This window comes from Trichomonas vaginalis, chromosome I (assembly GCF_026262505.1).
Source record: "Trichomonas vaginalis G3 chromosome I, whole genome shotgun sequence".
NCBI lineage: Eukaryota > Parabasalia > Trichomonadida > Trichomonadidae > Trichomonas > Trichomonas vaginalis.
Window position 1 is genome coordinate 18,931,016 of NC_067203.1, and position 25,838 is coordinate 18,956,853.

Consider the following 25,838-nt stretch of genomic DNA (forward strand, 5'->3'; position numbering starts at 1 on the left):
TAATAATTTTGAAATATAATTTAGCAGAGCATGATCAAAGGTTTTTACCTCCACATATCTTTATAATATTTTCAAAAATGTAATTTTATTAAGTATATAAAAGTAATACAGAAAAAAAAAGGTAAATAAATAAAATTAATTGTGATCTCTTGCTGGTCTGATAATATCTTCACCACGATAAATCAAACCACTTCTCTTGAACTGAGTTGAGTTGAAGAAACCAGAAATAGATTCAATATGGTTTTCGTTAGCAAGTCTTTCGAAATCTGATCTTTTGATTGTGATTTCTTGAAGATCTGCATCTGGAGTGTTGTTTCTTACAGCGTTGAAGTTCTCCTTCTCCTTGATAGCCTGCATGAGGATACGCATGAGCATATCTACCTTTCCTTGGTCCTCGTGCAAGTATATCTGGAAAACTCTGCGTAAATTCTTCTGAACAGAGTATTTCTGTGTACTAAGGAATGATTCAATGACTAATTTGATGGCGAAGTTTGTATCATCGTCGTTGACGTTGTTTCTAAGATACATTCTAGCATGTGCTTCAGCCAATCTAATCATTGATTCGAAGTTACGAACAGTGATTGACTGTCCGCCGTTGTGTTCAGATTCCTTTCTAAGATCAGTGTAGAGATTTGACAACTTGTTTCTGTCAGCGCCAGTGATTCTTGTGTGGACATTTGCACGTGCGTAAGAGATGTATTTCTTGAGGAGATCACGTGAAATATCACCTGCTGGCTGCTCGTAGCCTTGGTGGTTCCTGCAGACGAACTTTGCGAGGTTTTCATCTGCTTCCTGGTTGATAATATCTCTTACAACGCAAATAACATCGAAACGAGTCAAAATTGGTTCTGTGAGACCACTGTTTTCGAGGAAGGAAAGACTTGGTTGGTATCTATCTCTTATTGGGTTGCAAGCAGCAATGATTGAGCAGCGTGCTTGGAGAGTTGTAACAATACCACCCTTTGAGATGGAAATTGTTTGCTGTTCCATGGCTTCGTGCAATGAGTTTCTGTCTTTATCAGTCATCTTGTCGAACTCATCGATAAGACAGACACCGCCATCGGCAAGAACTAAAGCACCGCCTTCAATTGTCCACTCTCCACTGGCATGGTCTCTGTGCAAAGCAGCTGTTAAACCGACAGCACTTGCGCCTTTGCCTGTTGTATAGATGGAACGAGGTGCAATGTCTCTGGCGTATTGAAGGAATTGGGATTTGGCTGTACCTGGATCACCAAGAAGAATGATGTTGATGTCACCACGTACTGTATGGCCTTTTTCTTCAACACGTGTACCACCGAAAAGTGACATCGCAATGGCCGCTTTGATATCTCTATGTCCGTGAATGGCAGGAGCGATGGCGTTGAAGATTCTTTCTTCTAAGTTGTCAGACTGTGAGAGTTTGATGATATGTTCTTTCTCTTCTTCTGTGATACTGAAAACATTATAATTATCACCACTTCTAAGGATATAATTGCTCTCAATGATAGTAGAAAATACTGCAAAGCCTGTTCCCTTGGTGTGCATGACGTGTTTGTAAACACCAGTCACATCAATTTCTTCACCTGGCCTAACTGTGCCTGCATTATCATCTAACAGGATGACTTCCTTTGTACGTGGAAGACGGCCTGGTGGAACTGAGTTTGGTGGCTCCTGAATTGTGATTCTCTGGTAATTGCGATATAATGTCGCTCCATCTTCCATTCTGAAGGGTCCTTTGGAGTTGCAAGCTGCGCAAAAGGCTGGTGGATAGATCTTTTCATCAGAAACTTCAAATGGACCATGAACTTGTCCGCATTTTTCACATCTCCACTTGATTTGGAGTAAATGTGGTAAAATATCGTTGCAGCGTGTGACAACACCCTTTGTTCTGACTAAAGAGTCTAAGTGAATCTGACGAAGATCACGAATGTTATCAATAATTGGAAGATGTGTAATTCTAACTGTAATTTTCCTGATATCAAGATTTGGATACATCTTTCTGACAACAAGAAGTGCTGCATCACTGAGGATTGGAATGATGATGTCTGGGGCATCGCCAAGCCATACACCAATAATTGTATTATGATGTGAAAGATCTAAGTAAGAAACTTCGAAACTTTCAAGGTTGTTTGTAGCAACTTTTCTGATTTTCTCTAAATATATAAGTTGGCCGTTAGAATCTTTGAATTCTTGGATGAAAATACGGAATTTGCGAGCAATTTCAATCTTAATTTCTTGACGCTCAAGATATGGTTGAAGTGGGCCAACAATATCTTGAAGGAAGATGTTCTGAGTACCATTATCTTGTTCGAAAATTTCATCGAAAGCCTTGATCTGTTGATTTGGTCTTTCAAGGAAGTTTCTTAATCTACGAGCTTCAATAGCATTACGTGCATCAACACTCCAGAAGCTTGAAGAGCCTTGTCTTTGAGCCAATTCGGAGTTGACTTGTGCAATTTGGTATGGTGTTAAACCTTCGTATTCTTCATTATCTAAACCTTCATTTTCGTAAACATCTAATTCTGGTCTAGCACGGTAATCACTACGTACTGTATTATAAAGATCTTCACCTTCTGGCTCAGAATCAACACCATTTCTGAAGCGTGTGTTCTGAACGTTTTCTTCATTCTCTGTTGAATCATCATCACTGTGGACTGGAGTCGAGCGGGGAGAATCGTCCGACATTTTTAAACGGCAGTAGAATGTCACTTTTCATATCAAAATTTTGTTTCTTTCATTTCTGATTGAAATATCTCGATATTATATCAATGAAATGATTTGTTGGACTGAATACATACTCTCTCTTGTATAGTTTCAATCTTCCAGCTCCATTCGGGGCAGAATTCAAAGAGAATAAAGAAATGAACATAGAATTTAAATGTTTATATTCACATGGATTAAATGGTATAGTCATACAGGTTTATTGGTGTGTTTAAGAGTAACTTTAATCAGATTTTGACACTTTTTATAATGTTTTTTAATTTATTAGTTTTTGCTCATTCTTGGGGACCCGTTTTTCATCAAACATGTGCTGAAGAATTTGCTCAAGAATTTTTACCGAATCTATCATATGATCAGTTTTATAATTTTGTTTTGGGAAATATTTATATTGATTCTCTTCCACGAAAAAAATATCATAATCTAAATAACGTCAAAAGCCTATTACTTGAAGATACTCAAAAGTCTGACAATATCTATTGGTTTGATCTAGGAATGCTCCTACATCTTACAGTAGATCTATTTGGTCACATGGGAAAACCAAATTCGTTTTTGCCACTTCGAAGTAGACCAAAGCATTACTTTGCTGAGTTTGTTGTTTGCTCATCAACTCTTCATTCTCGTAATGTTACAAAATATCCTTTAACTGACGAAGCCAGAGACCATCTGACTTACCTAAATGGAAGAAAATATAGACTGTACGAATATCTAGAAAACTTTATCAGAAAATTTGGAAAACTTCCATGGCAAAAATTTTTATATACGATCGAAGCAGATAAATGTGGGAAATGTACACCTCGAAAATATGCTCAAAGTAACTTACAATTGCATAAAACTGCAATTAAAAATGCAATGTGGGATACTCTTGTCGCATACTCAAATGGCGAGCTCACAGAGGAAAAGCACGCCCAATTGGTAATGAAAGAATTCAATTCTATTCATTGTTGCTTTTGAATTACAAAAATATAATATGATTTTTATTTGATATCCAAATTGTTTGTAAACCATGTTAATTTTAATTACAAATACAAAGCTTTTTATTGCTATTTTTTAAATTATAAATTATTGTCTTTCACAACACTCTGCCACCTTCGGACACTATTACACCTTCATAAGACCTTCAGCCGAAGATCAATGGTACAAATTCAACGATTCAATCGTTTCCAGGACGATCAGGGAGTCCGCCATTGACGATATCTTCGGCGGAGAGTCCGAAATATCCACTTATTCGTCTTCAAACTACTATAATTACTGGAGAGGCTGATCCAGCGGCGAATCGTACTCCGCTTACATGTTAGTGTACATGGTCAATATTATCTTAAACAAGTGGCTGGTATAACCTTCTTATTGGACCATCAAAATCATTATGATATGGTTCAATTTCAACACTTTGCAAATCTCTTCTCTCTTCCAATTTCTTTTTCTTCTTGGCCTCTTCTATATAGCGTTTCCATTGTTCTCTCTTTTCTTTTTCTTCTTGTTCTCTTTTAAATTTAACGACTGGACCCTGAAGATATAAGAGAAAACCAAAAACTTTACCATACGTGTCTTCGGGTAAAGGAGTACAATTTTCTTCTAATCTTTTATCGGAGCATATCTTGTATGGGATGTAACATTGACCAAATATTTTCGAATATAAAGATCTATCCTTCTCTGGTGTTCTCTCGAATTCCAAAACGAGCTTTTTGAAGTCTGACAATCTTTGCATATCATTCGCGTAGGCTGGATAATATTTAAGTATTTCTTTTTCCAATAATTCACGCAACTCGTAAAATTTATCGACAATTTCTTTTGTTGGCTTAAATAGTTTTATGTATCGTAAGTAAGTATCGTTAAAAGTTCTCCATACAGTAAAAATATTATTAGTAAAATTTGCCATATCTAAATATTTTTGAAAGAGCGGGGCAGAATACATTCTTAGAAGCCGTAAATCTTCTTTGAGTTCTGGAGTATGTGCATTTACAAAATCGGTAACATATTGGAAAAAATCGGAATATTTTGCTGCTAATTGTTGATTATATTCCATTAAAAACTTTAAAAAGTGATAAAAATTTAAGGGTGCCTTATAGATGATAACGTAAACATCACAAAAATAATCTTATTGAACTCGAATATATTGATCATCTTGACTCTAAGTACTCAATATAATAGCTTTAAAAGTGTTTTTCTGTGAGTGGTCTATCGTTATTAGGGCACCATTAAAAATATTATGAATGATTTTGAACAAATAAAATTTTATTCACAAGTGATTAAAAATTTGCGAAATAGTGGCCGGCTCGTAAAAAGTAACACAATTGTAGCATGGCCCATGGTCTTTAAAAATAAATTTGAGAAATTTCGGAAATCATAATAAGAAATATAGGATATGAAGGAAATACGTATGAAAGGATATATCAGAGAGAATAAATATTTATAAAAAATATAGAAATCAAAATAAAATAACTTACGTAGTGAAAGCGAGGAACATAATTACAGCGAGAAGGATTGTAAGAACAAAGCAAGCTACCCAAAGCCATGTTGTCTTACTAGACAACAATTTTTGCATTTTCTGAGTAACAGTTTCGATTTTGTTATCTGTTCTATCCATATGGTCATTGACTGCATCAAGACGATCGTTCTGATCACGAAGTTCGTCTCCAATTTGATTAGAAATAACGCGAATTTGAGCAACTTCATTTCCGATCATATCAAGATTTTCATCTTGGCGCTGTAACTGAACTTGCTGGTTTTGAATTTCAGAATCGATTGCACGTTGATGGTCGTCAATTTTAGCTCTTGCGACGCGATCTCTCTTTGCAGCCGCTCTCATCTCTGGAGTATCTGGTGGAGGAGATGCGAGATGACTCTCGATCTGGGAGATTCTTCCTCTTGACTTTGAAATAAAGGCGCGTCTATTATCAACTTCTTGTTGAGTGATATTTTTGAATTTTGATGGATTTGCTAAAATCATTGCATTCATTTTCTCTAAGTCGATAATTTGTTTCCTGATTGGTTCAAGCTTTGACTGGATTTCGCTTTTTACCCAATCTGCACGTTGCTGGCTCTGTACACTCGAACGGAGAACTTCCCATTCACGGGTTTGCTGCTCACAGTTCGAAATGCCTTCATCTACTTCATCACGAAATCTGAAGTATGGATCTTCTCCTTGATTCATATGTTTGAAAAATTGTCATAACCGTCAGTTTTTATCGTCAAAATTTATTTGTCACTTTTTAATGATTTTTATTTCCCCATTTATTAGATATCGGATTTAGCCAATGAAAATACATTAGAAAGTTGATTTGAGTTAAGAGGAGATGACTCTAGAACGAAATATTACGGAATTTTAATGGATTAAATATGTTTGATGTGAAAATACTAATTCCTTCTAAATAATCAAGCAAAGCCAAATGCTGTTCAGAATTTATGTTAGGGATAAGAGAAACTCTTCACAAAACTCGAGATAATCAAATGTATTTTATTTCATAAGAGAAGTACAAAGAATTCAGCAGAAAATACAAATCCAATCTAGCATCTTCATCCAAAAATTAAAGCATGATATACTATTGTGCTTGAAAATCAAATTTGAGATAGATTTTCAAAATTATAAAAGAACCTTTTACAAAAAAAAGATTAAATCATATACGAAAAGATTTTAGATTTTTACAAACTGATTTTATTTTGAAATAAACTGAAATTTTTTGATCGAATTTTGGGGTTTATAATAAAAATCATTCGTATACATTTTAGGCAAGACAACCGTCCTTCTAGTATAATAAATTCCACTTGCCAATTTATTGTAAAATTATTTTATGTCAGGAAATCAAATAATATAAGTATCTATTGTTAAGCAATATTTTAATTCGATAAATTCAAATCTTCTCAATTATCCTCTAAAACCCTATCAAATGAACTTAAAATTCTATGAGTTGATTTAAATTTTGAATAACTAATCAAAAAATCATTAATGCAAGATGATTGATGACATTCTAGATATAGATTGCCTTGAGAAAAATATATTTTTACAATCACATGAAAATACAATTACAATTCCACAGCCTATATACTCAGGAATTGAACAAAATTCTACCTCTTTTTATCAATTTAAAGATCCAATTGAAATCAATCATTGCAATCCATATAATGATGTACAAGAATGTACAACTATTGAATGTAATTACATTATACCAGCTCCTGATGTTGTATTTCATGAAATTTGTTATGATCTCCCTCCACCAAGAGAAGATTTACAGCAAAAATATGTTTATATTCTAAAGAGTGGCAAGGTACTGGAATTTGATCATCCATTACCGGAAAATATCCCAATTGACGAGCTTTTCAATTCAGAGACACATTCAGAAGAAATTGAGCATCATAGAATTCCAAAATCAGACAGGTACCTAATGGCACTTTCTTCATTATGCCCATTCGCAGGCTATATAGCATATTTCGCTCTTAGAAAAAAGCGTCCAGCTTTTGCAGAAAAACTAAAACTTGCGGGTCTCATTAATTTAGTTGTAGTTACCTCCGTAATTTTAATTTTTGTGCTATAATTTGTAAACTTCACTGTTTTCTATCATATTAGAATAATAAATAATATTTTTCTACAATATCTGCATGCCTACGAGAAAAATAAACTGATGTTACCAAATACCTAGATTTTTAGTGGAACTGAGAATGCGAGTTGATAATGCAATCACAATATTTTCTATTCTTTTTATAAATTTATCATGATTGAAGTTTTTTTTCATTACATCTTTGCATGAGTTTGCAATGATGTGATATACAACTGAACCACAAAGGATGTTCGATGGGTAAGATTCAGAAATGATCGCTTTAGCTCCAGGTTCGAACACTGAAGAGAAATTAGAGAAGTTTCTCGTTCCGCAGTAGTATATCAAGTTTACATCAGTCTTAGTGAAAGCAGAAGATCCACTATATGTTGCTCCTAAGCTAATTATCAGGACACGGCCAACATTGGAACCGTAGAATGAGAAATTCCATATGTGCTCAACGATCTATGGGATATTCTTGACCATGCTGCAGTTCATGAATGACTTGTCACCGATGTATACGACTGACGGAGGGATCGTGAACGAGAGCTTGATACAATTCATGAATGCGTAATCAGTTATAATTTTGATGTTCATGTTTATTCTTAGGCTCAAAAGAGACTTACATCCTGAGAAAAGACCTTCTGGTATTGTGTAGTACTCTTGGCTCAATGATGATGCCTACATCAATTTCTTCGGTGTTGATGTGAGATCCCGCTTGATGTGACGAATTCCAACTGATTTCAGATTCACGCAGTTCTTGAATGTGTAAGATGATAAGGAAACGTCACACTCGATGGAAAATGTTTCTATCTGTTTATCTGCAAATGCATATGAATCGATTCGAGATATCGTTGTCCCATCACCGATGTTCAAATACTTCAACCTGAATGATGCGAATGTGATGCAAAGATTCGGTCCAATGTTGAGAGTCGTTATACTGACGAACGAGTCAGTGACTTTCATCCTGTATAAGCAGTCTCCCTTATCACAGAGAATTTGGCAGCGAGATACAGTTTTTAAAGGAAAAATCGCAATATACAATTATATCACAAAAAAGTTAACACGCCTGCCAGTTCTTTAAAAAAAAGAGAGAGATAACTTTAAATATTTTTAGGTAATTGAAAATATTAAGAGTTATTTATTAATCAATTTTAAGATGATTATCTGGAATTTGTTGATATTTGCAATTTTTATGTGTCTTTGTTTCTTCATTTGTTGCTAAATATGGTTGAATGAAACTATAGAGGTAATATTCGTATTTATTAAGAGGAATCCAAGATTGTGTAAATTTAACTTCAGAAAGTTTATAAATATTTGTCGCATTGCAATAAAATGGTTCCCCACGTTCACCATTTTCGTCGATTTGTTCTAAGGCAATAAAAGTCATATTGAAATTTTTTTCTGTTTTTTGGGTATAAACAAAATATAGCCTATGTTTTTCCTTGTACGGACTAGTATTTTTCATTATGGCGTTAAATAATGGTACTACAGTCGCAACTTGGATATTTAGTTTGTGATTCAAGAAAACATCGAGATATTTAAATTTATGCTTTCGAAATTCTTCTTGGGAATCTGTGACTAAAAAGTTAATAATGTCATCACGCTTTGTAGCTGTTTCAAGTTTAAGAGAAATAATATCATAAACATTGGTTCTCTTGTGCTTGATGTAGATATATGCAATTTGATTGAAGTTTTCATCATCAATATTTACAGCAAATGAAATTGATCTAAAACTAGTTTCGCAGAATAGATATTTATTACAATTGAATTTGATGATTTCTTGAATAGATGAAATATGATCATATAAATGCGAAAGGAAATGCCTGTTTAGAATCTGAGTACAATTATCATACACATTAAGGTAATTATCGAGTATGGAATGCATGGGAAAAGTAATAAATGATAAATTATTTTAAGAGCTTTACAAATGACACTAAGTTTAATTTGTTTAGTTTTTGTAATAGTCCATTATACAATAATTAAGATAAAATCAAAAACCGCCCAGTAAATTTAAATGTCTAAAGGGTGCTTTATAGACGATAACGTAAATATCACAAAAATAACCTTATTGAACTTGAATATATGGATCACATTGACTCTAGGTACTCAATGTAATAGCCTTAACAGTGTTTTTCTGAGGGTGGTCTATCGTCTTTAGGCATCCTTAACCCTATAGAAAAAAGTTAATTTAATACTTTACAAAAAAAATTGAATCGTGAAATGAAATTTTTAGATCAAAGATAATGGAACAAAATCCAATAATTAGTAAAATTAAGCAAAATGATTTTTTTAATTGTGTCACTTTTTGAGCTCAAATGAATTGAATCCAATAAAATTGATCAAAGAGATAAGAAATAAAAAATAGATTTTCTACTATGCAAAGAAATAAATGTTAATATCAATATATAAAAACCATTTAATCTACACAACAGTTAATTCAACTAAATTTTTTGGAACATTAACAAATGAACCCGAAGGTGTCTTACATCGGAAGCAGTTTGGATATTCATTCACAATACAGAAGTAAAATCCCGGTCTGTAGTTAATTAAAGCGTATCCAAAATCAGATTTGAGCTTACAGATAGTTCGAGTAAATGAAGAAGGGCCAAAGTATGATGGCTCTATTTTTCCAACGACGCCATTAGATAATAATTCAACAGTTAAAAATTTTTTGTTCCTTTCACGAACTTCTACAAGATCTCCAATAGCCACCACCAATCCAGCTTCTTGGGGATTTTCGTATGGCTCCACAGCTACACAAACTTCACATTTCAACATTTTCTCGTAAACAATCTTTGGAGAAAGTAAATCAAATATATTAAATTGTAATTCTACTTGCTTAACAGCTGTATCGCAGTTGTGCGATATAACTCTCTTTAAGTTTTCAACGATTGCTTCATCTTCATCTTCTTCTACTATTTTTTCAATCTTTTCTGCTGCGGATTCGCTCTTTGTAATATACATAGTAGCGAGATTCGATATAACACTATTGAGAGTACCAATTGTTGCGTCAATTAAATTATAATAATCTTTTTCGAGTAATTCGAATGAATAAAACACTTTTTCGACTTCCAAACAGTAACTTCTTCTGACATTTGATAGTGTTTTGCACGCATTTAATGCAGCGATTTCTTCTCTTTGGCATTTTTGAATTAATTGCTCCGATTTGTATGGATCTAATTCTGCTTCAAGTTCAGCACATGCAGCTTCGTATTCTTGATATGCTTTTTTGTACTGTCCTTCGCCAATATCTAAAGCAATTTCGGCTTGATTAAAAGACATTTGAAACGCGCGGCATTTTTCTTGTGCTCTAGTATAAAAGTTGCTAAGTGGAGAATTTATTGATTCAATAATCGCAAGTTTAAAATTATTTAATCCATGAATATCGATGACATTTTCGGAAATGTATTGAATAAATTCTTTAAAGAATGTGGTGGTATTTTCTCTGCTCGTAATAAAGCTGTAATCCGAATTAACTTTATTAACTTGTTCGATAATTTTTGAAATTGATGCAACTAGCTCTGTAAACATATCTAAAAGATCCTTAGTATCGGAAGCTCTCCTTTCTGTGGATCTAAGAATCCTTTTTATCATTTCATGGTAAGGATTTTCATCAACTTTTCTCCGCTCCATGAAATAAAAAATGACATTTTATTTAAGGGTTTCGTTTTGCTAAAATTGTCACTTTTATAGCATATTTGTTTTTGGATGTTTTGCGAAACCAAAAAAAAAACTATGATATACAATGTGTGTGTAAAGAAAATACTTTATTTACTAGTTAAAAAATCATTTGGTATTGATCAAGTTATTTTTTCTGGATAAGATATTATATGGATAATTGGATAGAAAATACAATTATATAATCTTGTACCTGGTTTAATTAAGCTAATTGTCATCAGAAACTTGTAATTTTTATGAATTTCAGATTTTCTTTTCATTACTGCTTTTCTTAATAGGTCAAGTTCTTATTTACGTTATAAAGTATGATATTTACAAATATCAAGTTATCATGTTTTTTGAGAAATTAGTAGTAGGATATGACGGGTTTTGTGACTTTTTTTGTTACATCTATATATAGACGATGCATTAAAATATATTTATTTATAAATCATTAAAAAAATTAAAGTTAATTTTAAAATAATTTATTTTTTATCTTTTATAAAAGAAGCTATATATAGATGATGTCAGATATTCCGCGATTAATTAAACATCATTTAAATCCTGAATGGGTTAAACTTCTTACGAAAAATTAAAACTTAGTTATGTTTATTATTTTATTTTTTTATTTTGTATGAAATGAGCGTCAAAACTAACAACGTTAAAAAATTAGGATTCACAAACGAGGAAATAAAGGATATATTAGAGGAGGTGGGTTATGAAGTTGATAAATATTATTTAAGAAATTGTAAAAAATTCGCGGAGTTATTAAATGATTTAGATTATGATGGAAAAATGAATAAAGATGATGTTATAAATTTCTTATATCCCACATCTGAAGAAGAAAAACCTAAAGAACCTGATGTTTTCCCCGAATATTATGAAGAACGAATTAAAGATGATGAATACGATGAAATTGAAAGACTGGAAAAAATAAGAGATGAAATAGATGAAAAAATTAAGGAATTAAGAGAAGTTGAAAAATATAATGAAAATGAAGTAGAGGGTTTAATGAATATCCCAGCTTCAGAATCAGAAGTACAGAAATCTCATGAAGAAAGATATAAAAATTATGTCTCAGAATCAACACAAAATTTATTAGATGGTGAAATAGACGAAACACTTTCAGAAGAAGGTACTAAATTTATTCGTAAACATAAGTTACAATTTATTGATAATGAAGAATACCCCTGTATCCTACTTTCACCACCTCTCGATTCTGAGAAATTCAAAAAAGCTCTTAAAAACGTGACATATGCAACTAATACGATTAAGAAAGAAGATCATGATATTTACACAAATTATTATTTAAATAAATGCACAGGTGTTGATAAAGTTTTTGATTTATTAGATAAAATATCAAAAGAAACCATTGGAACATATAAAATTTTATGTGATTGTGGTTTCATTGTTGAAGATACTAATAATGTTTCATATGAAAGAACAGCACCGAAGGAAGATGAAGTGGAAAGGTCTATACCATTCGTTATTAAGAATATAAAAGATATGAAAACTTATAAACATTATATTTATTCATTTATTTCAGAAAAAATGGAAGCAACCCATAAAACATCTTCTCATCATTTTATAGCTATTCATACATTCCTTTTCAAAGTTGTGAAATTAAATAAGACAGGAATTAGATTTAATGTATCAGGGTACGCATTCTTGAGTAAATTAAAATGTATTCGTCACGTCGCAGATGATAAAAATTTATGTGTTCTTAATTCATTTTATGGGCTTTAAAAAATAAACTTTATTTTTATTTATTTTTTAATTTTTTATTCTTACATAAATGAACAAAAACGGAACAGCTAAAATGAATGATAATCAAATTAGAGCAGAAGGTAGAAGGTTATTTAAACGCTTCTATAACATTCCTGATGGTGTTAATCCTAAAACTCGTAGAAGCTATTTAAATGAAGCAATAGATGCATATGAAGGGTTTGACATTTCATCAGAAAGTGAGAGATTAGCGAGAATGTTAAATGTTAATATTGATTTCTATTATTGTGATCCTCAACCAGAAGACGTGGACATAAATAAGGTAGACTTTCCATTAGTGGAATCAATAATGATAGATCCAGAATTTGAAACAGTAAATATTTTATTAACACAGAGTCCATGTGGAAAACTTCACGCTGACAGAATAACAGACGTTGAAGCACTCACCGGCTATAAAGTTTGTCCATATTGTAAAGAAGAAGTTTATTCTATCCGTGATGATCCAGAAAGGAAAAACCAAAGAAGATTTTTAAAGCATTGTGAGAAATGTAAAGAAAATAATGGAAGATTAATTCAAGACGTTCAGTTGCAAAAGACCAGCAACCATATGCACCACATATTACGAAACAGAAGATATATCAGTGGTTATTAGCTCACAATTTGCAGAAATATTATAAACCGACAAGATATTATATTACTTTTGACTTTGAAACATTAGAGACTAAAGAAGAATTACAACTTTCTGAGTGTGCAACTTTGAACGCTTACTTAAAACCATTCATGGTATCATCAACGGTTAAATTAAATGATAAAACATATACGAGGAATTTTTGCTTAACTTCGAGTGATTCTTTTATTTCTGATTGGATTGAGTTTTTATTTTCAACCTGTTCATTAGTTGTTGAATCAAATATGAGTCAATACAATGAATTATTGAAGTCGCAAACGGCGGGGACTTTGTCTCATACATTAAATGAAAAACAGAAGGAAGCATTTAAAGAACTTCTAGATGAGGAATTCAATAAAGTGAATATCATAGTGTTTTAATTCGGGAAAGTTTTGATTTAAATTTAATTCTTCATGATTTAAACACTGCAAAATGGAAAATAAAATCAATTGCTGGGTTCATCTTCAACAATTTAGCAAATCATTGTAAAGAAAACAAACGTTCCATATGAATTGAGATTTATTGACATCAGAAATTATATAGCGGGTGGGACATTAGACCAATTCACTCAAGATTCGGAAACAATAAATCACGTGTTAAATCCTTTTTCCCTTATCAATTCATCACATGGGAAAATTACGAAGAAGAATTATATAAGAGAGGAACCATTCACGAAAGATTCATTTTATTCAGCATTAACCCAAGAAACTATATCAGATAGTGATTATCAAATATATCTCAATGATGCTAAAAATTTTAAGAATAGATTAGAATATTTTATTCATTATTGCAATAAAGATGTTGAAATTATGATTGACCAATCGATAAAATTATTGAAGAAACATTTGTTTATAAAATTGATATGCTTCATAATCTTTCTTTATCATCGAATGCTTCAATGATTCGTTACGCTTTAGCATATAAAGACTTTAATCCTAATGAAAAATATCTGAGGAAGAGATAGAATCGAGTTTTGAATTAACGAAAAAGTATTGGAAATATAAAATTGAATCATATAAGAAACAAGATGAAAAAGCAGAAAGGGATACTAAAAATAATGTTTCAATGGATGATTTTCAATACTATCACGATTAATCCTTTCATCTAAATGCAAAATGTGTGGTAAGCGTTTACATATGCTAATAAACAACATTAGATAGAATCGATAATGAAAAACCACATACCAAAGAAAATTGTCAGTTAATGTGTTGTTATTGCAATGTCGTAAAATCAAATAAAGATGAAGATGTTTCAACGTTTAAGAATCAATTTAAGAAATTATGCATTAAAAAATAATTTACCAATGACTTTAGATTCAGTTGAAGCTTATCACATTCTCCGTAATGGAATTACTGGTGGTTTATCAAATGTTCAACATAGAGTAAATCTTAAAGGAATCACGCACATTAATAAACTTGCATATAATCCAGAAACTAAAACTGTATCAAATGAGGACACCACCAACATTATGACTCATTTCGTTGGTGTTGATTTTAATTCATTATATCCTTCATCATTTTCATCTAATCCTCATGATTTCATTCAATATACTGACCATAAAATGTATATGCCGGGAAGATTGAATGGTGTTATCATTTGTGATACAGCAACAAAGAAAGCAAAAGCACTGGGAATTATTAGAAAAAAAAATACTTTATTTGTGGCTGAAGTAAAGGGTCACATTGATGAAAAATACATTAATGATTACATAAACTTTTTACCGATAATAAGAAACTTAGATATTATCACAGATGAAAAAACAATTGGCAGTTTTATGTATAATTACATGAAATCAAACAATCTACCAGTTGACCAGAAACAGAGGAAATTAACTCAGTTAGCATCAACACACAACCAATATCAACCATTTTCTTCTTATTATCTTTGGTATCTAATAGACAGATTTCATTTTATCATCGATGATATTTAATCAATTTTAACATTTACTAAAAACACTTGTTTTAATGAATTTGCGAACGAATTTATGAACGAAAGACAAAAGGCTGAATTAGAAGGAAATAAAGGAAAAAGTTTATTTTGCAAGATTTCACTTAATGGATCATATGGTTACGATGCAATGAATACGCAAAATTACGCAAAGACTAAAATAATGAATGCACAGAAGGCACGCGTTGCATGTATGTCAAATAAGTTTAAAAACATAAGAGAAATAGGTGAAGATACATATCAAGTGATGCTTAAAGATAGATTTTATAGATGTGATACATGTTTACAAGAGGCATTCTTCACTTTAGATAATGCTAAATACTGGTGGTTTTCATTTATGATTTTATGTATAAATGCTTGAATGTTAATCGTTTTCATTTCATTGAAGGTGATACTGATTCATCTTATTGGGCAATCGCTGGCGACCCAAATCTTCCTAACACTCAAGCATTTCAAGCAATTGTTACCGATAAACAATTTTATGATAAAAACATTTTCAAATTCGCACCATTTGATTTCTTCTGTTTTGATGAGAAATTTAAACCTAAATTAAAGAATAAAGCTGAAGAAAAAGCACATGAGAAGAAGTTATTGGGTTTAGCAATTGAGAAACAAGGTGATAACATGGTTGCTTTATGCCCTAAGTGTTATACATCATTCAACGGTTCAATTGATGGAAGTGATTTTAAAAAGATTGCACAAAAAATGAAAGGTGTTAGTTTACGACAAAATAAACAATTAACACCTAAAATTATTTGGATATAATAATGATAAAGTGATATTGATGGTCAGAATATTAATTTACAACTTAAAAACGGGTCAATGACTCGCTTAACAATCGGTAAGACTGCATTAACAGGAGCACACACTAAGGTTGTATGTTTGTGAAAATGGATGTTGTATGCCATTTATTTAATACAATTTAAAATTTTATTTTTAATAAAATGCCACAGAAGAGACAAAAGGAACCGTTAATGATGGTTTTGATACTATGATTCAAAGAGGTGGGCACCCTTAAAACATTTATTTTATTTTTATATAAATGGATAACGCAGATTTAGAAAATTTAATTGATGATTTAGTATTTAATCAAAATTTTCTTAATTATTATGAATTAAAATCATATCTCCAAAAACATAATAACAATATAACGGGTGATGATATGGGTTATTATTATCCGTATTATAAAAATGAAATTTTGAAATATCATGATAAATAATTTCTGTAATAAAGACAAAATTAAAAATAATGAATATACAAAGGAAAAACTAAATCACAACTTAAACAGTTGAAAGATTTCAAAAATAAAGTATTAACAGAAGAAGATATTGAATTGATATTTAAATTATATAATCCTGAGCCGCAAAAGCCAAAGGAACAAAAACAAAAGAAGAAAAAGCCGAAAACAACACCAAAAGAGAAAGTAGCAAATGTTCAACAGCCAAAGGTGCAAAACGCCCAGGCCCTTCAGACCATAAATGAAGCACAAGCTTTAATTTATGATTCATTAGTTAAACCATATTCAGCCCGACTTTTAAATGAAGATCAACTTTTGGAATTCATCCTTCAACATAAACTCGAAGCGGGAAAGTATATCAAACCTTTATATACAGCATATTTAAAACAAATGAATAGAATACATCCAGAATTAATGAAGGGAGGAATGAAATCCAAAACTTCATCATCCAAAATCAAAGCAGATAAAATTAAACCACTTGCAATACCAAACCTCCAACGACAGTACCTCCTCCTTCAGTTAATCCTTCATCATTCACTTTATTATATCCATTTCAAACATTAAAGAAACAAAAAGATTTTAAAAAGGATTTCAAGATATTAAATAAGCCAATTGACCCGAAAATTCAACCGTTAAAGGAAAAATTTAGTCGCCCTTCATTTGCTCCATATCCATATTCATACGAAATCGATCATTTAGAATATTCAAAAGGAAACGTTACTTATTTATTTGCCATTAACATTAACACTAGATATTTATATTGCATTCCAGTGAAAGGGAAACAGAACAGGAAACAAGAAGAGCTATTCAATACTTACTAGATCATGAAAGAGTAGATAATATCAGGGGTGATGGTGATAAAGGATTTCAGGCAGCTATGGCTCATTATTTCCCACAAATTAATTTTTACTTTTCATCCTCTCCATATACGTTTCATAATAAAATAGTTGATGCGGTAATGAGAACTCTTAGAGATGCGTTAGGGGTTAACGGTCAGATATACTGGGATGGAAATCATGACTCCATCATACAGCAGTTAGTATATTATTACAATAATACATGGCATAGAACTATAAACATGAAACCAGTGGAAATGAAAAATGATATTTCAAAAGAATGGGAATATATTAGAAAGCAAATGGAAAGGTTGAATGATGTTAAACGTGAACAAATTAATTCGGGGCTCATGAATTTTAAACAAGGGATAAAGTTTTGATTCATCTCGATTATGGAAAAACTGATAAATCAATGACAAAAAGAAGACGAAGATTTGACACAATAGCTGAATTTGTTAGATATATTAACGGCAATGCATTAGTTGAAGTTGACAATAAATTAATAGAAATTCCGATTTATTTTATTACTCCATTATATTTAAATAATATTTAATTTTTTTTATTTCGTAAGAAATGAGTGACAACAAAGCAGCCAAGAGTCCAGACAATGAATATAAAAAGAAACTAAACAGAATTAAATCAAAAATATGCTATTACAAAAAGAAGACGAAGATTTGACACAATAGCTGAATTTGTTAGATATATTAACGGCAATGCATTAGTTGAAGTTGACAATAAATTAATAGAAATTCCGATTTATTTTATTACTCCATTATATTTAAATAATATTTAATTTTTTTTATTTCGTAAGAAATGAGTGACAACAAAGCAGCCAAGAGTCCAGACAATGAATATAAAAAGAAACTAAACAGAATTAAATCAAAAATATGCTATTACAAAAAGAAGCCGCAATGCGGTGGGGCTGAAAACGATAAAGAGAGGAAAGAAATAATCGAAAAATTAGAAACTTACCGTTCAATCCTTAAACTGAGTGAAGCAAAATAAAAGAATTTAATAGAATAAATAAATTGATTGGAAGAGATGAATTTAATAAAGATGAATTTTTAAACTCAATCCAAATTTAATTTTTATTCCTCATCTTCTTTCCATCATTACTGCATAACCGCATCTTCTCGGTTTTCGTGGTTTGTTGTTTTTAATTAGTTCTTGCATCATTTTTATCATTTCCTCCCTTGTTATGATTCGTGGTAAATTTTGAGCTTGTGGGGTATCCATTTATATAAAAATAAAATTTTGTTATCAGTTATTTTATCGTTAATGGTTTTTAGGTTATTCAATAATTAATTATTTTTGAATAACTGAAGGTGTCACTACGTCACCATGTGTCACTCGGTTAATTAACTTCTCTTAAAAAATGAGACAACATGACATTTTGACAACACAGCAGGATTAATGAGGAAGGCACTTATGAAGCATTTTTGAATAACTGAAGGTGTCACTACGTCACCATGTGTCACTCGGTTAATTAACTCCTCTGAAAAAATGAGACAACATGACATTTTGACAACACAGCAGGATTAATGCAAAAATAAATTCAAATCATACTTTATAAAGCTTCATTTACAGGTATTTCATCGTCAGTAAATGAATCCTCATTATCGTTTGGTTCAACCTGTTTATATAATCCTTTCATTTCTTCTTTCAAAACATAACACCATGTTTGTTTACCATCTATTCTTCTCTGTTTCTTATCACATTTATCTTTAATGCTCATTTGGAAATTCTTATCTTTCATGTCTGATGGTTTGCAGAATAGAGCATTTTTACATGTCATACCTGCACACAATTCATCATAATGTGTATTTATCCATACATCTAAAGGATTTGTTGATAATTCAATTAAATCTTGTTTGGCTTCAGTCATCGGTATGATTCGTACATTAAATGATGAAAGGTCATATTGCATAAAATATGTTAGTAAATTATCATAAAATTCCTTAGTGCATGAATCCATTAAATTCTTGAAGTAATCAAATTGACCCTTGAATTTACCATTAACTCTTAAAACTACGTATCTTCTGTCTCCAACTTCAATTTTAACAGGGTAGACGTTGTTAGTTACGAAAATGAAATTAGCAACATTCTGAGCAGTTCTTCTGGGTTGATTCTTTTCATTAATTCTAATCTCATTATCCGTAATAATTGATTTCAAAGCGTTGAAGTTTGCGAGTCTGTCTTCACCTACATTCTTGAGTTCATTAAGTACAAGAAACATTTTATTCTCAACTACTGAATTGAAATTACCCGTTAGCTCACTTATTTCGGTAATGTTTTTACATGAATAACCAGCGAGAAGTTCAGAAATAATGTCTGTAAATCTGTTTTTACCTGTTCCCTGAAGTCCTTTCAAAATAATTGCTGTTTCATTCTTGATTCCAGGATGTTGAATCATTGATGCAATCCAGCCGAGAAGGTATTTATACACTTCATCATTATTATCACAAATGGCTTCTTTAATGAAATTCATAAACATCTCAATTTTTGAGTAATCTGGTTTTTCGAGAACGTTGTATTTATAACCTTGAAACGTTGAGAAAACATCTGGGGAATCAGATTTAAAGCAAACACCCTTAACGGTTAATGAAGACAATTGATTTAATAGTACGTCCCATGCTGTTATTGTTTTACCTTCTTCTTTAAATAATTTAATCATTTTAAGTGACTCTTTCATGTTTGATTGAAGAACGAATGATATTTGATTCATTTTGTCGTGGATATTATAGTCCTTTTGAATGAAATATTTGTTTCCACAATCTACAACAACGGATTACACGTGATAAATCCTCAATTACTTCAGAACTGTTTTTATACTGATGATTTTCAGCCTTGCGTCTAATATCTGTTATCAAAAACGAGTCATCAAGTTTTATATCAAATGTTATTTTTGGCTTACGTAATAAAGGTAAAACATATTCATCATAATATTCCTTTTGATATAGTTTTAGAATCTTCACTAAAACAAATGGAGAAGTCATTAAATGTGCATATCTACTACGTGCTTTTTCAAAATTACTTTTTGCATTTTCAGTTAAGCTGCAGAAGTTATAAACGTTATCGTATGCTTCATTAATTAAATGATTAGGTAACGAATTAATAGCTTGAAACAGTGTGAATAATGTAACTTCTTTTTCTAAATTCATGTTTCCACCATCATTATGTACTTCAAAATCACTGATGCCATCAACTATGCTCTGGGCAAGTTTATCGTCAATGTTTACATCTTTGTTTTCATTCATGATAGTCTTTATTTCTTCATTCTTTTGTTCAACTCTTACCTTAATATTCAAATCATTTAATATATCATTCACTGTTCTAGTTAATGTTGAATCATAACTTCCGCGAATGAATGAGTATGTTTTTATTGGTTCTGTTGCATTCTTGCGAACTCTTGAATCAGCCATAACCACTAATGAACGTTTTGAATCATCCATTGAAGTCATGATATCGATATCATAATCATTGCAGGAATAACATTTAATCATTCTGTTCGAAACTGCATAGAAGAAATTAGTGTTGCAATAAATGTGAAGACCTCCTGAAGCGGTTTTAACGATAACATCTTTATCCGAAAGTTTTGATAAAATATCTTTTCTAACTGTTTCTTTAAGTTCATCATTGTACGATTTATTGATATCAACATCTATAATCGTTAAATTTGAAATTTTATTTACTAATAAAGCTGTACCAGTTTTCCTTCCTCTTCCTCCATCGTGTTTGAGGTAGTTATGTAAATCAATCTTGTTTTCACCAATTCTTTCGTTGAGGGTTTTAGTTTCTGCCACAACTAATTCCTCAGCTAATGAATCAATAACTTTTTCATCAGAAACGATATAGTTGCTGTTGTTGTTTGTTGCTGTCATTTATATAGGAATAAAAAAATAAAAATAATTTTAAAACTAACTTTATTTTTGGACTGCATCAAATTTCCAGGACTGTTGTCAAAATGTCATGTTGTCACACTTTTTAAAAGAAGTTAATTAACCGAGTGACACATGGTGACGTAGTGACACCTTCAGTTATTCAAAAATAATTAATTATTGAATAACCTAAAAACCATTAACGATAAAATATATTTTTGGTCGTTTATGACAAAAATAAATGGTTCATTTACTCACAATATTTTTGTACAAAACGACCCCAAACTTTTAACTTCTTTTCTGCAGTTCATCCATTACTTCATTACCTAATTAATTACAGACATAAAATATATTTAGTTCATTCGGTACCATGCAAATACAGTCACAAATGGTGGCATGTAATCTTTACCCAAGCCTGTTGGATTTGTTGTGAAAGTATGGGCATGATTTCCTCCTGGTTCAGTTTGTCGAAAAGTCTTTTTTGTTGAATCGTTATAAGCTGGAGATAAAACATCATAACCGGCTTCATAGTCTGAGTTGTATAATGGGTGGTCTCTTAATGAGTGGCTATGGTCGCCAGAAAAGTTTGTAGTTCCTGTATGAGTGTGCGGTGGAAGGTTTGCTTCTTTAATTTTCTTCGAACTCCTGTTTGCTTTGAATATCTAGCACAGTATAAGAATTTATCTACAATCTGCTTCCACGTACCAAAACCTAAAACTGTTGCTGGATTTGTTGAATTCATTGACGTATAAATAGAACCAACAGGATATAATGTTTGAAGTATTTCATTTTTCATGCTTGTAATCACATCATTTACTTCCGACTTCTTTGCATAATTTTCATCAACATAAGTTTTATCTGCTTTAAGGTCTAAACATCCTGAAACCCATTCTGTATCAGCTTTAACTTTAAAAGTCTCCGATGTCCATTCCTTATCCGCCTTCTTCTCTAACTCATCGTTAACATAAGTTTTATCTGCTTTAAGGTCTAAACATCCTGAAACCCATTCTGTATCAGCTTTAACTTTAAAAGTCTCCGATGTCCATTCATGATACCATTCAACCTTTTCTTTAATTTCATTATCTTTTTCATCAACATAAACCAAATTTGCCTTCTTATTTAATTCACTATCCACATATTCCTTATCTGCTTTCTTCTCTAACTCACTATCCACATATTCCTTATCCACACTCTTCATTATGTCATTTAGGAAACCTTCTATGAATTCCTCATTTAAATTAAATCTTCCAATCTTCAAAACTTTAGGAAATGCATTTAATGCGTAATATCTCTGTTCTTCTGGTGGAATTGATGTTATATCATCCGTTATTCCTTTAATTTTTGAATTCATAAATAAAATTTCTTTTATATTTGATATCACTGCACCACCTTTGCAAACGAATTCGAAATGGTCATTTTTCAATACTATCTCCAAATCTCCATATTTCAACTTTGCGTTTGTTCTGCCGTCTTTGAATTATATGCATATATGGCGTATGTAATGGTCTGAAGGACTGGGCGCTTTGCGCCTTAAGTTGTTGTGGTTGCTTGTTTAATCATTTATTATGATTTAAAAATAAATATTTAATCCGTTATCTCATCAGCTATTTTCTCTATTTGAAATTGCCATAATATTTCATTCATAAATTCTAAATCACAATCAAATAGGTCAGTTATTCTAAATTTAATATTTGATAAATCTTTTGAATGAAGAATAAATGAATTCCCGGATAATTGAAACGGATATGATAAAGAAAATGTGTTTAAGTTGATGGATAAAATGTTTTGTATTGATGGGTAAGAGTTAGGGTCTAATGTTTGATGTGAAAATCTCATTGGGGTATTAACTTATCACATTTGATTAAAATGAAATTGGAACCAGTGTCAGAATACAAAACATCCCCAACATCTTTTTCAAAATTTAATATCCCAACAATGAACGAAGATGAGGAGTACAAAATTTAATTTTCAGCGGAAATTTAATAAGGTTATTTATTTCATCAAGTTCAAAAAGTTTATCAGGTTTTGATTTAAAATTTTCTTCATACCATACGATAAATGATTCATTTAAATAACTTAAAATCATGTTAATATCCCATTTCGCTATCACATTATTTATATACATATCATACGTTTTTTCAAGGTCATCTTTAATAAATGATATATAATCTGAAGGGTCTAAAAGAATGGGATTAAATTTACCACTCACAGAAACGAGAGTAACATTATAAATTCCGCTAACTGTTAAATTTAATTCACAGTTATTATTCGAAATAATATTGATAATTGACATTTTTATTACGATTAAAAATATGGTAAAGCGTTATTTTCCAGTGATAAATAAAACTAGAATAAGATTACCTCAAGAATTCATAAATTCAACGAATAAGAAATTCATTCATGTTATAAATTTTAGTGTTTTCAGAAATATGAGTCAGTGTCATATTCATCAACAGTTATATTTCACTTCATTCAAATTTAGTTCAATCAAACCCATATAATGACCATTTCATAAGATTTTCAGATGGTATTAAAATGTAATTGATAGATTAAAATATGAACAGATTGACAATATCGAATTTTTGGAATTTTGGTTTAAATATCCGATGGAAAAAAGATTGAAGTTAAAGATAAAGCTGATACTATAACAAAAACAATTACATGACCGATCCGGATAGTGGGGAACAAAAAGAAATAAAACAAACGATAGAAACTGGTGAAAGGTCAATTATTATTGATTATGATTCAAAGGATTATTATTCGATAATGTTAATGCTTGAATATTAAATAGCCTTAACAAAGAATTTTTCAAGTGATATTTTATATTCATCAACTATTTTATTATAAATATCATTATATGTTAAATGAAGTTCAGTTGTTGTTCCGTTCTTTGATATCTTAATTGTGCTAATATCCTTTATAGGATTTATTTTTGCAACTGTTCCGCAGCATGAAACCTCATCATCTATGAAAAATTGAATCTTAACGTCTGAATCTTGAACATCACAAAGAATGGCGATAATGTGAATTAATGATTCATAAGGTAAAATAATTAAACCGGATTGGTCAATTAAATTTATTATTGAATCATAATTATTAATTATTATATCACGGTAAATTTTCATTAATTCAGAATTAATGTCTATTTTATATGGGTTCTCGATGTTTGATGAAAGAGGTGGGGGTATGTTGGATAAGTGGGAATTTCAACAGGTTCTTTACCGGGTTCAGATAAAATGATTGGGTCTCCATTCTCATGGTTTTCTTCATTCTCCTCATTCTTCGGTAAGTCACGAGTTAATAAATTTGGTTGAGTTGCTGACCTTGTTAATTCAGGGCTAATATAACTTTAACATTTTGAATAATTCGTGATTTATCATCATTTACGTTATAACCAACCGTAATCTCTGCTTTTGCGTTAGTGTTCTTTTGACTAGTGAAACGTCTTCTCATTTATAATCGAATAAAAAAATATATTTAAACTTTTATTTTGCTGGAAGTTTTGAATCTATTATTCCCTGTATTTGTTCTTGAAGTTGATTTTTAGCTGGTTCATTGTAATTAAAAGACCTAATATATTCATTAATTGCATTCTTATAATCATCTGATTTCTCAAATTTTCTTTTATCTGATTCCTTAACTAAATCATAAGTTAAACCTCGTTGCTGATATAATGGTTTTTAATTAAATCTTTGAATGCTTGAGATAAAGCACCTGATGCAATTCTTGCTACTATAATTGGTTGGAATTGATGTTTAAGTTCATCTTTAACATTTGCGAAAACTGGATCGAATAAAGCAACTTTAAAGAATTTCTTAGCTGAAATTTCAGGTCTAATATTTGCATATTGACCATCAAACTGGTTAGAATATCGTGGTAATCCATCCGGTCCCTCTTCAATAGCATTTAATTCTTCATTGAAATAAGAATATGGATTATAACGGTATGAATTAATTGGACCATTTTCACCTTCTCCAATGTATTGTTTAACAGCTTTTCCATTTTCATCAAATTGCATAGGATAACGTTCATTATATGCTTTACGTTTAGGATAATCAGTTATAGTTAATTTATAAGCATTTATGACTTTAATATTACCTTGACCATCAGTAATGAAAACTTCATTTATACCATCAGGTTTTCCATTTGGACCTGTAATGTCTGCTTCGTGTGCTTCCCAATTTGGACCTTGACGTTTGGCATATGCTTGAGCTTCTGGTAATGTTAAAACGTTTCTCATTTGTTTAACATCTTTTTGAAGACCAGCAACAATATGAACTAATTCTTTCATTCCATCAGGAACTTTCATAGTTCTATTATATGCACCCTTTTTGTTTGTTCCTTGTTTTAATGGCACTTGTAGAAGATTTGCTATTTCTGTCATGTTTAATTATAAATAAAAAATAAAAATTAATTATAAAAAGTTAATCAAATTTAACACTTCCTTTATTTAAATCAACTATTATTTTTCCATGTTCACCTAATTGCTGATATTGTGTGTAAAGTTCATTAATGCTCATTGGTAAATTCACTTGATAAAGCATAACGTTCAACTGTTGACGACTAAACCCACTGAAAATGAAAAGTGTTGATAGATTTGATTTAATGTTTGTGCTTAATGCTTTGAAGTATTGAACAGCCATGAAGAATGAACACTGA

At 31.0% G+C, this 25,838-nt stretch overlaps 7 protein-coding genes and 6 pseudogenes across 13 annotated transcripts, besides 4 other annotated features; 5 read left to right on the forward strand and 8 right to left on the reverse strand.

Moving 5' to 3' along the window:
• Window positions 1–98: 98 nt before the first annotated feature.
• Window positions 99–2,683, reverse strand: TVAGG3_1010570 (negative regulation of DNA helicase protein; the record flags this gene model as incomplete). Its single annotated transcript, XM_001579117.2, has 1 exon — window positions 136–2,664. The coding sequence occupies one exon, from the start codon at window positions 2,662–2,664 to the stop codon at window positions 136–138; it is 2,529 nt and encodes an 842-aa protein (XP_001579167.1).
• Window positions 2,684–3,192: 509 nt separating this feature from the next.
• On the forward strand, window positions 3,193–3,651 carry TVAGG3_1010580 (uncharacterized protein; the record flags this gene model as incomplete). The annotated part of the gene is made up of 1 exon (XM_001579118.1): window positions 3,193–3,651. The coding sequence occupies one exon, from the start codon at window positions 3,193–3,195 to the stop codon at window positions 3,649–3,651; it is 459 nt and encodes a 152-aa protein (XP_001579168.1).
• A 302-nt stretch (window positions 3,652–3,953) lies between these two features.
• TVAGG3_1010590 (uncharacterized protein) lies at window positions 3,954–4,723 on the reverse strand (the record flags this gene model as incomplete). Its single annotated transcript, XM_001579119.2, has 1 exon — window positions 4,016–4,723. The coding sequence occupies one exon, from the start codon at window positions 4,721–4,723 to the stop codon at window positions 4,016–4,018; it is 708 nt and encodes a 235-aa protein (XP_001579169.1).
• A 31-nt stretch (window positions 4,724–4,754) lies between these two features.
• Window positions 4,755–4,894: a mobile genetic element.
• A 33-nt stretch (window positions 4,895–4,927) lies between these two features.
• TVAGG3_1010610 (SNAP receptor protein) lies at window positions 4,928–5,851 on the reverse strand (the record flags this gene model as incomplete). The annotated part of the gene is made up of 1 exon (XM_001579120.2): window positions 5,141–5,851. The coding sequence occupies one exon, from the start codon at window positions 5,849–5,851 to the stop codon at window positions 5,141–5,143; it is 711 nt and encodes a 236-aa protein (XP_001579170.1).
• Window positions 5,852–6,400: 549 nt separating this feature from the next.
• Window positions 6,401–8,301, forward strand: TVAGG3_1010620 (uncharacterized protein; the record flags this gene model as incomplete). The annotated part of the gene is made up of 1 exon (XM_001579121.1): window positions 6,651–7,229. One exon carries the CDS (start codon window positions 6,651–6,653, stop codon window positions 7,227–7,229), a length of 579 nt encoding a protein of 192 aa, XP_001579171.1.
• Window positions 8,302–8,373: 72 nt separating this feature from the next.
• TVAGG3_1010630 (uncharacterized protein) lies at window positions 8,374–9,117 on the reverse strand (the record flags this gene model as incomplete). The annotated part of the gene is made up of 1 exon (XM_001579122.1): window positions 8,374–9,117. The coding sequence occupies one exon, from the start codon at window positions 9,115–9,117 to the stop codon at window positions 8,374–8,376; it is 744 nt and encodes a 247-aa protein (XP_001579172.1).
• Window positions 9,118–9,256: 139 nt separating this feature from the next.
• Window positions 9,257–9,391: a mobile genetic element.
• Window positions 9,392–9,454: 63 nt separating this feature from the next.
• On the reverse strand, window positions 9,455–10,892 carry TVAGG3_1010660 (arfaptin homology (AH) domain/bar domain domain-containing protein; the record flags this gene model as incomplete). Its single annotated transcript, XM_001579123.2, has 1 exon — window positions 9,654–10,865. One exon carries the CDS (start codon window positions 10,863–10,865, stop codon window positions 9,654–9,656), a length of 1,212 nt encoding a protein of 403 aa, XP_001579173.1.
• Window positions 10,893–11,466: 574 nt separating this feature from the next.
• Window positions 11,467–11,955: a mobile genetic element.
• A 753-nt stretch (window positions 11,956–12,708) lies between these two features.
• On the forward strand, window positions 12,709–15,211 carry TVAGG3_1010680 (annotated as a pseudogene). Its single transcript has one exon. A coding segment is annotated over exon 1 (2,503 nt).
• A 1,059-nt stretch (window positions 15,212–16,270) lies between these two features.
• Window positions 16,271–16,818, forward strand: TVAGG3_1010690 (annotated as a pseudogene). Its single transcript has one exon. A coding segment is annotated over exon 1 (548 nt).
• A 37-nt stretch (window positions 16,819–16,855) lies between these two features.
• Window positions 16,856–17,681, forward strand: TVAGG3_1010700 (annotated as a pseudogene). Its single transcript has one exon. A coding segment is annotated over exon 1 (826 nt).
• A 272-nt stretch (window positions 17,682–17,953) lies between these two features.
• Window positions 17,954–25,838: part of a mobile genetic element that runs on past the window's edge.
• TVAGG3_1010720 lies at window positions 18,869–21,182 on the reverse strand (annotated as a pseudogene). Its single transcript has one exon. A coding segment is annotated over exon 1 (2,314 nt).
• TVAGG3_1010730 lies at window positions 21,533–22,739 on the reverse strand (annotated as a pseudogene). The gene has a single exon. A coding segment is annotated over exon 1 (1,207 nt).
• Window positions 23,963–24,516, reverse strand: TVAGG3_1010740 (annotated as a pseudogene). The gene has a single exon. A coding segment is annotated over exon 1 (554 nt).